The 15,876-nt window shown below is 38.3% G+C and overlaps 1 protein-coding gene across 1 annotated transcript in view; it reads left to right on the forward strand.

The window, feature by feature from the left end:
* Positions 1-15,876, forward strand: part of DSG4 (desmoglein 4) — a 45,801-nt gene that overhangs the window by 5,853 nt on the left and 24,072 nt on the right. Inside the window, exons 2-7 of the mRNA XM_086682676.1 lie at positions 8,726-8,761; positions 10,252-10,383; positions 12,045-12,200; positions 12,503-12,647; positions 14,840-15,006; positions 15,276-15,410. Coding sequence (XP_086538802.1) covers positions 8,726-8,761; positions 10,252-10,383; positions 12,045-12,200; positions 12,503-12,647; positions 14,840-15,006; positions 15,276-15,410 — 771 coding nt within the window. The remainder of the gene's footprint in view (positions 1-8,725; positions 8,762-10,251; positions 10,384-12,044; positions 12,201-12,502; positions 12,648-14,839; positions 15,007-15,275; positions 15,411-15,876) is intronic.

The following is a 15,876-nucleotide window of genomic DNA, read 5'->3' on the forward strand; positions in this document are numbered from 1 at the left end:
CACAGTTTAATTGAGGTTCACACAGTTAGGCTACTGTGTGCAACTTAGGAAGACAATGTCATTTCATGTTTCTTCCAATACACCCATTCCCAGGTATGGAAAGTGAGGAGCCTCCTGACAGGGCTCATGATTTCATAGGGCCTGAGAATAAAACCTGCAGAGTTCCTGCAAGAACACCTGTCCTTAAAGGGACAGGATTTGGAGAGCGTGGCTATTGGGACCCTCATCAGTAGAGCCAGCTGAGTAGGAAGCAGAAATACCAGATGTGTACCACCTCCAACAGGCACGATATAAGTTCTCCTAGATAAGAACCCGGGATCTAACGTTGCAACCTCCCGAAATTAAAAAACAAAAAATGTCGGGGACAGCAAGAGGATGAAAAGGAGCTTCTACTCACAGATTCGCAGGGCAACCATGGATCATTGCTATCCTTCAGTTGAGCTAGGTTCTGTAAAGAGGACAAGAGCAAATAAAATAAACTCCAAACACTCCTTTTATCCCTTTAAACTGAGGACTAATCAGGTTGATGTGGCTAATTTCAAGTCTTTAAAAATGAGTGACTAGTACTTTTATATGACAGGGTGTGCTGTGAACATACCCTCTAAAGCACAGAAGAAAACTCTTTCACTTTTCTTCCTCTTTATGAACACACTGTGCATTTCCTGTGCCTATCACTTTCACACTTTTTATTCGTTTTAGATCAGAACCTGAAACAGAGAGAGGCTAGGAGATTTATCCAAGGTCACATAGCTGGTAAACAAAGTCAAGACACGTCCTCAGTTCTTCTGCCTCCATTGTGTCTAAACCACATTGCTTTTTATGAAGCTAAACTATAACTTAGTGCTACATATCCATTTTGAGACAGAAACTATTTGACTTAGAAATATACACAGATTTGGGGTGCCGGGGTGGCTCAGTCAGTTGAGTGTCTGACTCTTGATTTTGGCTCAGGTCATGATCTCATGGCTCATGAGTTCAAGCCCTGTGTCGGGCTCTGCACTGACAGCATGGAGCCTGCTTGGGATTTTCTCTCTCCTCTTTCTGCCTCTTTCTCTCTCTCTCTCTCTTTCTCTCTCTTTCAAAAACAAATAAATAAATAATTGAAAAAAGAAATATACACAGATTTCAGAAACTTGATATCAGCCTAATTGCTGCTATAACAATAATCTTCATTTGGGGTACACATATCCCTGAGATACATGATCATGCTTCTCGTGTATCCCTGAGACACATGATCATACTTATACAGAGGTATAAGTGCACAGATAGTTTTAAATGAATCATTCACTACATACTCAGCTTCCACATATATATTCTTTCCTTACGTCAACATGATGAACATGTACCTGAACCTGAAGTATCAAGCTGACCTCTCCCAAATCTCCCTTTAAAAAAAGTCACACCTCTCACACATGGCAAACATTGCTAAGTTGCACTGCAATGGATTGCAAAAGTATCTGGGGCACTGAGCCAAGCAATAATTCAAAATATCCATATCAGAACTGAGAAAGAATTGACTCTAAAACTCATAGTGTCCTCTTACAAGTCATATGATCTTCAATTATTTATTTTCAACAATATTAAAAGAGGACCCAATAGGGTTGCCAGTGTATAGGTCATTATAAATCATTTTTAACAATAGATGAAACATTATTAAACATTCTCAAAAATTCAAAATACTGTAAAAACGTTACTCTCCGTGGCAATGTTAATGTTCAAAATTGTCTGCTATTGCAAGATCACTTATAAGAACGCACTAAATCCAAAGATTTATTTTGGAAATATAAAGAAAGAAGATGAAAGTAAAATTTTGTTCTCTTAAATTTTACACATATATTCTATTTCTTCAAAGATTTTAAAATATTTTTAAACACTAAAGCCTCTGGCAGATTCATGATTAGCAATAAATTCCAGATCATCACTCAGCAAAAGTAAAATATCTATTGTGTCCTCCTTTTAGATCAGAACAAGACTTTCACTTACAACATATATCTCCGTGTAACTTTCCATACCTGCACAATTTGAAGCACAAAAGGCTCCATAATGATCGATCTTACATTTTTCATCTAGTCTGTATATGTGGTAGAACTAATTTTATGAACACAAAACATTAAATAAGAGACAGTGATAAATTACAAATATTATTTTGTCCTCCTTTTTTTTTTTGAAAATGTTCATTTTTTTTAATGTTTATTTGTTTTTGAAGGAAAGAGACAGAGTGTGAGTGGGGGAGGGGCAGAGAGAAAGGGAGACACAGAATCCGAAACAGCCTTCAGGCTCTGAGCTGTCAGCACAGAGCCAACACAGGGCTCAAACCCACAAACTGCAAGATCATGACCTGAGCCGAAGTCGGACGCTTAACTGACTGAGCCACCCAGGTGCCCCTGTCTTCCTTTTTTAAATCACCCAAGGATTTGCAAAGTAAACACAGATTACAAACAAAACCAACTTCTAGGTTTCAAACAAAGCTTATTATTTCATTTTTCTTAAATAGATAGACCTGTGGCAAAAATCAAGTGTAATAAGACCTTAATCATACCACAGATCCAGCATATGGCCCTGTCTGTAGGAGGCAGTCCCCTCTAGCTGTTTTATCCTCATGCCAATGTATTTGCAAGGAGTAGAGTTGAAGTCACTGCTCCCCAACTGGTTTTCTAATCTATCATCTGTCCATTTGTACAAAAACACAATTTAGTCACATTGACGCTCAAAGTCCTATGGTGCCTTGGTGGCTCAGTCGGTTAAGCGTTCAACTTCGGCTGAGGGTATGATCTCATGGTTTGTGAGTTCCAGTCCCGTGTGGGGCTCTGTGCTGCACTAACAGCACAGAGCCTGCTTCAGATTCTCTGTCTCACTCTCCCTTTGCCCCTCCCCCGCTCACACACACACACTCTCTCTCTCTCTTTCTCTCAAAAGTAAATAAGTAAACATTAAAAAAAAAGTCCTATGGTGCAAATGCCTCATAAATGATTTTAGTCATTCTCTCGGGTGCTGCTAATCAAATAGTTATTTTCTCATGGAAATTTATCATACTTATAATTAGATCAGTGTTTTACAGATCAGGTAAAAAGTTGAAAAGAAATCTCACAAGATTACTATTTAAGGCATGGGAAAGTCTAAGAAATCACTTAAAATTAGGGAGAGAAAATTCTCCATAAGATAAGGAACAAGCCCTGTAAGTCCCAGAAGTGTGTCTGAGTGCACGTGGAAGGCAGCCCACCCATTCAGAGGCAGCTCCAAGTTCAGTGCTTAACCAAGAGCAGGGATAGTGAGTGACCACATGCATATCATGAACCAAAAGAAAAGATATCAAAAGCCACCATGAAATAATTTCTCTCAAAGAACTGTGTGGATTATCTCATACACCTGTGTATCTGCATATATTTTTCCCTTTACATCTTCTACATTTTCAGTAATGCCACCCTCGATTTTTGCAAGGCTTAGTATCTTTATCAATTTTATAGTGATGGTCTATTCATTTCTACAACAAATACTTACTGCATGCCTAGTCACTGGGCATTCTGATAGGAGAGGGTAGGAACATGATCCCCAAAATCCCAACTTTCTTGGAACATGTAGAGTAGTGGACAGGTACAGATAACAGAGAAGTAAATGGTTAACTTTTCAAAATAACATCAGACACTGAAAAAGTGCTGGGAAGACTCTTACAGAGGAAGATGTAACAATGATGGATTTGACAACCATTGACAAAGGGTGGCCATGGATGCTGACTGAGCTTGGGGATGGGGGACTCGGGTATATCTCACTAAGAAAGAGACAGGGCCAGTGTTTTGAAAATCAGAAGGTTGATGGGATGCCTGGGTGGCTCAGTCGGTTGAGCGTTGGACTTTGGCTCAGGTCATGATTTCACAGCTCGTGGGTTCAAGCCCCGTGTTGGCTTCTGTGCTGACAGCTCAGAGCCTGGAGCCTACTTCAGATTCTGTGTCTCCCCCTCTCTCTGCCCTTCTCCCACTCATGCTCTCTCAAAAATAAACATTAAAAATTTTTATTAGAAAGAAAGAAAGAAAGAAAGAAAGAAAGAAAGAAAGAAAGAAAGAAAGAAAGAAAATCAGAAGTTTGAGCTTTCCCAGCAGTGATTCAGTAACCTGAGACAAGGGAGCACTTGAGTCCTAGAACAGAGAGCATCAGGGACAGAGATAAAGGACAGAGCTGGGAGAAGGGCAGGGCCAAATCAGATAGAGCCTCTTTGCTATGAAGGCAGTCTAAATTCCATTCTAATGGCCATGGGAAGTTGCCTTGCAAGTTTGAAGCAAGGGAGTGACTCAATCCAATTTGTGGTATTTTTAAATTTTTTTTTTAATTTTCAATTTTGAGAGAGGGGGGCGGGCACAGAGAGAAGGAGAGACAGACCATCAGCACAGAGCCCCATGCGGGGCTCGAACCTGAGCTGAAATCAAGAGTCAGACACTTAACCAACTGTACCACTCAGGCACCCCAATCCAAATTGTGTTTTATAAAGATTGCCTTGGCTATCATGTCGTATTTTATTTGCCTCTTGCAAAAAAGTCTGTGATATGGCCCCTAAGCTATTTTACCTTATATACATAATATCAGATTTAAATAAGGTTTGTATTTGGTAACTTTTGCAAACTGTAGTACCAATCTTAAGAGAATTGGGGATAACTAGTTAGGAAAGAGCCTTAACGAGAATAAATTTGGTACTCCTAAGGAACATATCTAAAAGCTATACATTATACTCCACAATAAACATGTTTGTATAATAGTTTTCAGTGGAGATGCACTTAATCAGTTAACAATAAATAAGCTTCTATGCAAGCAAGAAAGCTTTTCCAACTTTTCTTTAAACGCAAGTGCAATGACATGATTGTCTATGTAGAAAATCGAAAAGAATTGACAAGACAATTCCTGGAACTAATAAGCAATTACAACAAGGTTGCAGGATAGGAGGTTAATATACAAAAGTCAAATGCTTTTTAATATACCAGCAATGAACAAGTGGAATTTGAAATTTAAAACACAATACATTTAAATTAATACCCCCCCAAATTAAACTGTTAGGTATCAATCTAACAAAATATATACAAGGTATACATGAGAAATTCTAGAAAAATTAAATAGAGAGCTATTCCATGTTTTTTTTTTATTTTTTTAACGTTTTATTTATTTTTGAGACAGAGAGAGACAGAGCATGAACGGGGGAGGGGCAGAGAGAGGGGGAGACACAGAATGGAAGCAGGCTCCAGGCTCTGAGCCATCAGCCCAGAGCCCGACGCGGGGCTCGAACTCACGGACCGCGAGATCATGACCTGAGCTGAAGTCGGACGCTCAACCGACTGAGCCACCCAGGCGCCCCTTAGAGCTATTCCATGTTTGAGAGAGAAAGAAGAGAAGTGGAGGGAAGGGAGAAAATAGAGACAGGTGGGAAGCTGAAGATGAGGAACAAAAATCTCTTAACATGAGATGAGGGCTCACGTGCCTGGCTCACCAACCTTCCGGCATCCACCGAGGCAGTGCTTCCAGTTAACCTCCCGCTGGAGGACAGTGCTTGACAATCACGTATCAGAGTTTAAAGTACAGCACTATCCGTTCTCTGTTTTCCAAACATCTCAATGACCTGAATGGAAGCTACCTACTAAAGTGATATATAAGGCAACCTTCGAAATATATGATGTCTTTATGTATTCATTGATGTGGAACTCTACCACAATAATCACCGGATGAAAAAAACAAATTACCAAATGGTGTATTATAATATAATTCTCCTTTGGTCAAAAAAAAAATATTACAACTTATGTGAGTATGTGTTTTTGGAAGAAAAAAAAAAAAGCCTGAAAGGAATTCTCCAAATATTAGCAGTGGCAATCTCCAAGTAGTGGGATTTAGTGGGATTTTTACTTGTCCTTACCCTCTTTCCAGAATCATCTAATTTTCTAACACCAAAAAACCTGACTCTCAAGGAACATTATTTAGTATGAAATAAAACATCCTTCACACCCAAATAAAACCATCTTCTATTAAATACTGAACTTCTTTTCTATATCTAGATATTTTGCTGATATCTAGTAAAAGTACACGTGAGGAAGAAAGTGAATTAAGAAGAAACACGATGCCCTACTGCCAAATTTCTAATATGCATTTTTTCCCTTCCTGGGCTCAGGGGCCATTCCAAATCCCCACCACACACCCATTCCCTCTTATACACCCCCCCCCCCAACACACACACACACACACACATACCTGCAGATCTGCTCTGCACCCTGCCTACCTGTCCTAGTCTCTCTCCAGTCTCTCCCTGTTTCACTCTGTTCCCTGACTCACCGGAGTTCACAATAGCACCTTATCATCACCCTGAATCTCCAGTCAGCCTTGGTAACAATCCCCAACCGGAGGACAGCCCTAACATTCCTTCTCTTCCCCGTTCCTAGGCTGTCAAGTTCTACTAAAAAAAAAAAATGCTCAAAACAGATGGCCTGCACATCATATTCTTGCTTTCTCATCTCAATTGTTCTTCAAACTCTTCATCAACTATGGACTAATAGTTGCTTGCCTCTGTTTCTAACCTTCTGTGCTCAAGTGTTCCCTAACATTTATGGCATGAGTTGGCTTCCTGTCACTTTCCCTCACCCTTCCCCATTCTTCTCACTCCAACCCCACAAAATTGTGGAAGAGATATGTGCATAATTGTCCTCTAATTACACCTCAAAATGATTTCTCTCTTCATTGAATTCTTCTGATCTTTTGTATCAAAGGAAGAAACAATCTAATTCATTACCAAGTCTTTTATTCACAGTTTTGATCCAGCCATTCCTATTCTCTTTTAATCACAATTGTAACTGTTCCTTGATTTCTTTCCTCTCCCTTTCTCCTTTTTCCTCCTATCACTTTTTCTCCATACCCCCGTTCTCCTCTGCCTTTAGATCGTATATTTGGTCATGAATTCCCAACATTAAAAAAATAGGCCTTGAGGTGGCTCAGTCAGTTAAGCATCCAACTCTTGATTTCAGCTCAGGTCATGATCTCTTGGTTCATGGGATCGAGCCTGCATTGGGCTCTGCGCTAACAGCTGACAGCACGGATTCTGTTTAGGATTCTCTGTCTCCTTCTCTCTCTGCCCCTCCTCCTCTCTCTCCCTCTCTCTCAATCTCTCTCTCTCTCTCTCAATATAAATAAACTTAAAAAATATATCTTGATCTAATTAACCCCTCAAACTACATCTTACCTCCCACATTTCCTTCATCTCCTAACTGAAAGTGTAACCTACAATTACTATTTCCACTTTCTCAATAACTCATTCCCTGACTCCCATGATTTGGCATATGTCACCAGCAAAAGTTGGCAATGACCCATGACCTTCTCAGTTCCCATTCTCCTTCACCTTGCTATGCACATTAACCATCAAATATTCCCTCTTTGTCTAACCTCTTATCATTCCACTCCAGAGATTCTGTTTCCTCTCTTCTTACTTCTCCACCTCGTTATCCAATCTCTCCTTTCTGAACTCAGCTTCCTCATCAACCCACCGCAACCACCACAATCACCACCACTTTGTAGCATTCTGACACTGAGAGAATCCGCTCTGCACCCACAGCCTGGTCCCCTGATGCTCTATTCCCTTGGGCTCTTGGAGCCCTCTACTTTTAGACTTCTTCCTTCTGTACCCTGCACAGATATGAGCACTTCCCATAAAATTCTGTTCCTTGCCTACTTCACTTACCTTACACCATCTCATGTAATAGCCTCATTTCCTTTAACTTCAAATAACACTCGTGTTTGGATAAATTCTACTTCTTTAGCTTTTCTATCTCAAATTTTAGAATCACATTAAAAATTTACAAAAATAAAACGAACATCAGACTCCCTCTCACTGCAGTGACATTCTCCTGCTGAATTTTCTGTTTCTATGACTAGCACTCCAATTGTCCGTGAAAGCCAAGCTTACACCATCTGACCTTCCGCCTCCTGGCATCCCATGGTCCATAAGCCCTACCAGTTCTTTGGGAATGTTTCTATCTTCTCTCCTTTCCAGTGCCACTTCAACACTGATGTTGGTGTTCTAAGTATGCCTTACCTCAGCAATTGCTAATTCCTACATGTCTTGACTTCAAGTGCTTTTCCTTTACATTCCACCCTTTGTATCGATGCTGTATATTACACTACTTTTGTCACTCTTACTCTCTTATCCAATGAAATTCAAACTCCTTAATCTGCTACATAAAGCACTTCATGATATGTCTCCAAACTGAGATTCCAAACCTTGTTTCCCATGTCTCTTTACTACTTCTTTCCAGCTAATAATATTATTTATCATTTCTGGAACATCCAAAGTGTCCTGTGTTTATGTTTTACTCTGGCTGAAATTTTCCTTTTTATCAATTCTTCTTATCAAAGCAGCTTCATCCTTGAGAGCCCTTTCAGTCCCTAGTCTCCTACAAGTCCTTACCAAATTCACTTTGATCACTTGAGTTGTCTGCTATACCCATCCATCAAGCTCATCGGTGCCTCCACTAAAGCATATATCCTAACCTGTCTTGCTGTAATTATGTGTTTTTTCTTCCCTAAAAGTGTAAAAGCCTTTGGAGGGCAAAGAGACTGTATTATTCATTTTGTATTACCCATGCTTATTCTATATTATTAACAAAATGTGGATTTAAGAAATGAATTAACAAAAGAAGATTGTCAATGGTTTTATGACAGTTTCCCTTAAATTATGCACTTTTTGCTAATGTTGTACCTTCTATAACAGGTGGTGCTAGAAGTAAACAGCGAATTTATTGTTGAGGTAATGTATATTAAAACTGTTTTCTCAATTTAAATTGAAAGAAAAGTGGAATTTTGTAATGCATCGTATATCAAAAATCAGAATACTGAAATCATAATCACTTAGTAAAAGGTAAGAGAAAGAACTTCTGCCAAACTAAAATAGCAATGGCAAACCCATACTTCTAAATATCCATGTTTTCAGGCATAGTTTGTAACAACTCAATGTCATAGTAACTCCTACTTTCCAAACTGTATTAGTAGTTTATTCATACATTTCTCAACTTAAAGAAGCACAGTAATACATTAGAATAAGAAGAAGATTTTTAGACAGTTACACCATTAAGAAAGACAACCAATGGTCAATTTCCTCCTTTCAGCGAGGGAAAGATATAAAAATTATATATAATATATATATATGTATATATATATATATACACACAACTCAATAGAACAACAGAGCATCCGGTGCCATTAAGAGTGGGACTCAGGAAATAAATTCCTCGATCCTTTCATCATGATCAATCTCAAATCATTGAAGAAAATAAAATTACTTTTCTAATCCTGTTGATGAAGAGATCTCTGGTACTTTTCAGGAAGTTGTATCAAAATGGGGGGAAAGTGTATGAGCTTTGGTTCTTGAAAGGATAAGCTCCATTCACAGGGAACGTTTCCTTCCCCAAAGTGGTAATTAAATGAAGCATTAGCTTAAACAAACATTACAATCATTTAGGCCTCAATAAGTAAGTCACTTAAAAATTTATTTATATATATGTATATATGCATACATTTATGCATGTATACAAATATGTTTATGCATGTAGTAACATTTCTAAACTCTTCAATACTTTAAAATTCTTAGACTTCCTCCAACAATAGTAACATAAGACCACAAAGAGAAAAACATATAGCAAGCAGGGATAAATAAGGACAACATTGAGAAGACACGTAGTTATCCATGGGATTATTGCAAGTACCATCAATTCAGTTAAAATATTCTTCTAATCCTACAATAATATATTTGGGTGCTTAGCCAGAGTGATGTCCTTACCAAAAGAAAAGAAAAAATCCCTTCCCTCTTTTAGGTGACCATACCCACCAGCACAATTTTCCTTTTGCATAGGATGAACTCAATGGAACACCAGCAATCTTTTCAACTCTGGAGATCAGAAAGCCTGGTCAGAGCCCAAAGAGGGGTGAGGAAAGATTGAAAAAAAAAAAGAAAAAAACACAACATATTATCCAATATAAACACATTATGAGCACGACACATAGCTAATGAAATTTGTTTCATTAGAATCATATAGTTACAAGTGAGATGATTCCAAAAGAAGTAGGTAGGCAAGTGACCAGGCTACATCCACCAAGGGTTTTGAATTAGTGAACACTTTCTTTGTTCCTCAAATTCAATACCTTTGCTTCTTCTGGGTGCACCTTACAATGTTGAATACATGTCCTTACTAAGTAAAACTGTCCTAACACTGTATAAATTGTGAACTATTTTTGCATAAGGTGAAAGAATTAGACGTTGAAAATGGCACTACAAAATGGCAGACAGTCAGAAGACAAAAGCGGGAGTGGATCAAGTTTGCTGCTGCCTGTCGAGAAGGAGAGGACAACTCCAAGAGGAATCCGATTGCCAGAGTAAGTGAGGAAATGAACAGGAGTATGCGGTGCTGATAACACATGATTTGCAGGGCAGGAAAGCCCTCAGACATTTCGGGGATTTGCAGCCTTCACTACTCCACAGTGACTTAGGAAGAGGGGTGACAGGTAGTCATTTGCTCATGTTGCTGAGGCACTGTTTTGAATATTACCTTGTGGGAACTGATACAGAGCAGAGTCTTTGAGTGATCCTAGAAGAGAAACCTGGATCTCCAGCACAACTGGGCTTTATCTGTTCATTTGTGTCTTGCTTATCTGTCATAGGTACATGTTATAGAAAATTTATGCATGTAGTAATAATCTTCTGACTATCCCTCCCCCAGATCAAAGGTTTACAGTATTGATTAATTCTCTCCAAGAAAGGAAAGAAAGGAAGTGTCAAAAGTTCCCACTAGATTCCTATATCCAGAATTAGTAGAGTCTTAAAAAGTATTCCAAATAATGGTAATTAAAAAGGAAGGAGAGTGAAGGGAAGAAAGTGTACTAAATTGATCCAAGAAGGATGGGATCCACGTTAGCAGTTTCACTTGGTCTTGGGAAGGGGCATCTTGGCCTTGCCCCACTAGTGAAACAGCAGAGCAGTCAACCAGAATTCTCTCCTTACAGCTTTACATTTATATATTGTTTGCATGTTTATATGAAGTTTTACCTATCTATAGTAAATATCAGCAGTGAGTGATATTACAGATACAACCTCCACTCAAGAAGACATTATTCTGTCAGAGGAGTATTCCGATTTTTGGAAATTTTTGGAAAGATTTAAATTGTTATTGTTTCCTTTCAACTCACAGTTATAGCTTTATGTTACTTCACTGTATGGTGTATTCTTTTCTTTTTATTTGCATTTGGGGATTTCCTGGATTTTCATCCAGATAAATAAGATCTCTGGAGTAGAGTGGAGCTACTCCAAGTTGTGTTTCCAGTTGTCTTTATTTAATTGTGGGTATTGGATAACAAATCTTAGTATTTTACCGAATGTTCTCATCTTTAGTATACAGGTGAGATTCCAAAATTTAAACTATCTTTGTTCAAATTTATGAGCAATAGATATAAAACTATTAAAACAAAACTTACATGGCAGAATATTTGCCATAAACTTTATTTGGCAGATGAGTGATATGGTAGGTTTCAATTCATAAAATTATTCCCAGTATCTCAAAACACTATATTTCTCTTGTGGTTTTCTTAAGTTATCTATAATTTTGATTAAATCTTTAAAGTCTAGTCAGGGTACATATCAATATAACACGATCCTTCAATGAGTACTAAAGATGGTGATTTCTTCTGTCAAACTCTTTATATGCAAAGAAAATCAGAGAATTGAACAATGTACCATTAATAATAGCAAATCTCCCATCAAGCATGTATGTGCCTTATGCCAGGCATTGGGGTATGGTGTATATATGCTACCTCATACAATCCCCACAACAAACTTAGGATGTAAGTGGTATTATCCCATTATAAGCTGGTGCTTGGCAAAGTTAAGTGAATTTTCCAAGGTCACACAGGCCTAAATCATGGTGCCTTGTTTGAATCCAAAGCCCATCTGGCTACAAAGCTATTCCCTTCTCATTCTATTACACGCCACGGTTCATTATCTGCTTTAAATAAGATCACAATCCTAACCATTTTCCTCATAGATCCGATCAGACTGTGAAGCGAACCAGAAGATTACATACCGCATCTCTGGGGTAGGAATTGATCGACCACCTTACGGAGTGTTCACCATTAATCCTCGGACTGGGGAAATTAACATCACTTCAGTGGTGGACAGAGAGATAACCCCACTTTTCTTGGTAAGTCACAGTAGTGTTTTAACTTATGCATATTATTTTTCTTCCCTATTTAAAACACAGTAAAGCTGAAGCCAAACATAGGGACCAAAGCAATGAAAAGAGTATGAAAACATAAGTTTATAGTTCAAGAGTGTTGCATAGATATGCCATCAAATGTCTTGATAATGTTTAAATTAATAAACTTTAATCTGTCTGAATTCACTAAGCAAATTGTTTCTTTGCATATTTCCTGAAATGGTTTTGATCATGTTACTTAATTTCCTTTGATAGAAAGAGACAGTTTTTCCCTCAACTCTCCACAGATCTATTGCCGGGCTCTGAATTCACGGGGTGAAGACTTAGAAAGACCTCTTGAGCTTAGAGTCAAAGTTATGGACATAAATGATAACCCTCCAGTTTTTACCCAAAATGTGTACACAGCCAGCATTGAAGAAAACAGTGATGCAAGTAAGTGGATGACACTACTTCTCCGCATTATTATCACGTCGATTTCTCTTGCTCTAAAGCTGTAGGAGACTGACACACAGGTAATTTAAAGATCAGAAAAAGTCAAACTTGTATTTTGAATAAGCCCCACAAGTTCTAACTTAAAACTGACCTAGAAAAAAAATCATATCTAAAATGCTACATATCCTCTTGTTTGTTTGTGGAGGATCCTTGTACATGTCATTTAGCAGGAGCTTAGCGCCTTCCTTAAAGATTATTACTGGTTCATGATTAACTTAAACCAAATGAGTTAACTGAAAAAGAAACCATGGATGCTTTCCATGCATGGAAAAGGTCTCTGTGCTGATCTATCCCTCAAATTGTGGGCTGAAGCACATCAGAGAGTGACGGAGGGTGCATCTCCGACGGCAGCCATCAGGTCGGTCACAAAGGGTAATCTCTGGTTCTTCACAGTCTACACGGCAAGCCACATTACATTCTCTCTCTCTCTTTTTTTTTTTTTTTTTCACTTTTTCCATCCTGTTTAATTCCATCTCCAGCTCCAATACTCTCTTCTCCTTCTTTCTATCCCTTCTCCTGAATGTCTTTCCTTTCTCTGCTTTTCCTATGTTGGTACTTTCCTTTGTTCTCCCCTCCCTTGCCTTCTGACCCTTGCTTTCCCCAATCCTCTAATATTCCTTTTTCTTTCATATCTATGTCTGCACATGTACCTCGAGATTAAATTTGAAAAAGGGAATATAAAAAAGGAATTTCAGAAAGAAAGACATATAGAAAGCAAACTAGAGGTACTAATGGACAGTCAAAGAAAGAAGGATGGAGAAGTTCGGAGGAAAAGAGGAAAGAGGCAAGAAGTACTGGAGGAGAGAAAGAAGAGGTAAAAAGGCAGGAGTCAAGAGGGGGTGTCTGGAGAACTTCTTCAGAGTCCCCAAAAGAATGATGTGGAAAGTAAGAAACACAAAATGCTTTATAGCATAGGAGAAGAGGACATACAGAAGTAAAGTGAAGGTTTTGCCCCAGAGGGTCTCCAAAGCCCATCATTGTTTCATCACTAACATACTTCAGCATAACTTGGTGAAGGGAGGAAAGGTGAAGCCCGCCTTCAAACCGACACCCAAGTCCACGTCTACGTCCACGTCCACTTGGCGGCTGATTAGCAGTTTTATTAATGCTCCCTCAAGTGAGGAGAGTGAACCACAGGGCCAGGGCATATTTTCATAGACTATGAACTCCATGAAACCTGGCTTTTTTATTCAAGGGGTCCCTGGTTCTCTGTACTAGTTTTTCACTTTGAAAACTGGCTGGGAAGCAGAAAAACATCAGGGACCATCCAGCTCTGGAAAATCTGTCCTAGGGGCTAATGTCCTTGGGGATTGCCTAGGATGCTGGTTCTTTGTTCCTATGAATAATCAACAACTTTTTCTATTCCTGTGGACAAATCTTCTTTTCAATAGTTATATGTTCTTGACTATTCAGTCAAGTGCTATCATCCTCCAAGGCAACCAATAATAATTCTCCATTTTCTGGATGAATGAAAATAAAGAATATAGGTGATCAATTAATAATCTTAACATTGAATTTAATTAAGCTATAATCTTTCTATTTTTTAAGTTTATTTATTTATTTTGAGAGACACAGAGTCAGTGGGGGAGGGGCAGAGAGAAAGGGAGAGAAAAAAATCCCAAGGCTCCACATTGTCAGCACGGAGCCCAATCTGGGACTCAAACCCACAAACTGTGATATCATGACCTGAGCTGAAATCAAGAGTCAAATGCTTAACTGATTGAGACATCCAGGTATCCCAAGCTATAATCTTTCTTACTTAAGCATTTTAAATTAATGTCACAAGACCACTGTAAACACAAATTGACAAAATCGGTTTTTCAGATTTATGATAAAGGCTATGGAACTTCTTTTTCATACATTAACAATTACTCTAGTTTGCTCCTGATTTACCATTTAGTCACTTAAGGAGTGTAAGTACTTTATATACTAAAGGATTTTATAGAGCAAACCGCCATTCCATTATTTTTACAATTAGTGGTGTAGTTTGAAATTATGGTAATACATTCTTGTGGAAAACTAAAACAGAAAATTCAGGGAAGGCCAACCACTCTTTCTTCCTATGCCTGATGATTTGCTGAACTGATCCCAGCAGAGTCCCAAACATTCTTCACCTCCATCTTCATTTCTAGACACACTGGTTGTAAAGTTAAGTGCCACAGATGCAGACGAAGACAATCATCTGAATTCTAAAATAGCCTATAAGATCATCTCTCAAGAGCCAGCAGGGGCACCAATGTTCATCCTGAACAGGTACACTGGAGAAGTCCGCACGATGTCCAGTTTCCTTGACAGAGAGGTAAAGCCTTCTATGAATGAATGATAAGAAATAAAGAACTCAATTTTCAAAAGGCAAAGATGAAATGATCCAAGTATGCCTTTCCTCCAGTGTAAAGGAGGGAAGGAAAAATAATCTAACCATGACTTTTGAATGAAAATTATAAGAAGAAAAAAATTATATTAAAATACTACATAAAATTATAAAAGGAAATTAGGGGAACAATTTCAGAATGTGTCGTGTTTCATTCAACACGTGGTCTAAGGCTTACAATTCTTTTTCATTTTAAGCAACACAGTATGTATAATCTTGTGGTAAGGGGCTCAGATCGAGACGGAGCTGCAGACGGACTGTCTTCTGAGTGCGACTGTAGAATCAAGGTTTTAGATGTCAATGATAACTTCCCCACTTTGGAGAAAACTTCCGTAAGTTGTTATTATTATAATCCTTTTCCCCTAAGTGTCAGTAACTGATTTGCTTTCCTGCTACTTTGTGAGCCTGGTTCTGTTATGTGTGTGGATGGACTCAGCTTTGTGTGTAAACCTTGGAACTTATTAAGTATAATAATAATATACCTCATACAGTCAATAATATTGTACTCACGTTGTATGGTGACAGATGGTAACTAGACTTATTATGGTGATCATGTCACATTACATATAGACATGGATTTACTATGTTGTATGCTAAACGAAAATGATACTGTATCTCAATCGTATTTCATCACAAAATAGTAATACACCTTAATAGTGCATGCTTGCCTTTGAGTCACTATTCTGTACAACCTGCATCTATGAAAGCAGCAGACCAACTCCTCCATACTCTCTACTTAAAGAAATGTGGGATTTTATTAACCTAATGCTGGGAATCATGTAACAATATTGATGTATC

This window comes from Puma concolor, chromosome D3 (assembly GCF_028749965.1).
Source record: "Puma concolor isolate L17-30 chromosome D3, mPumCon1.1.hap2, whole genome shotgun sequence".
Taxonomy (NCBI): domain Eukaryota; kingdom Metazoa; phylum Chordata; class Mammalia; order Carnivora; family Felidae; genus Puma; species Puma concolor.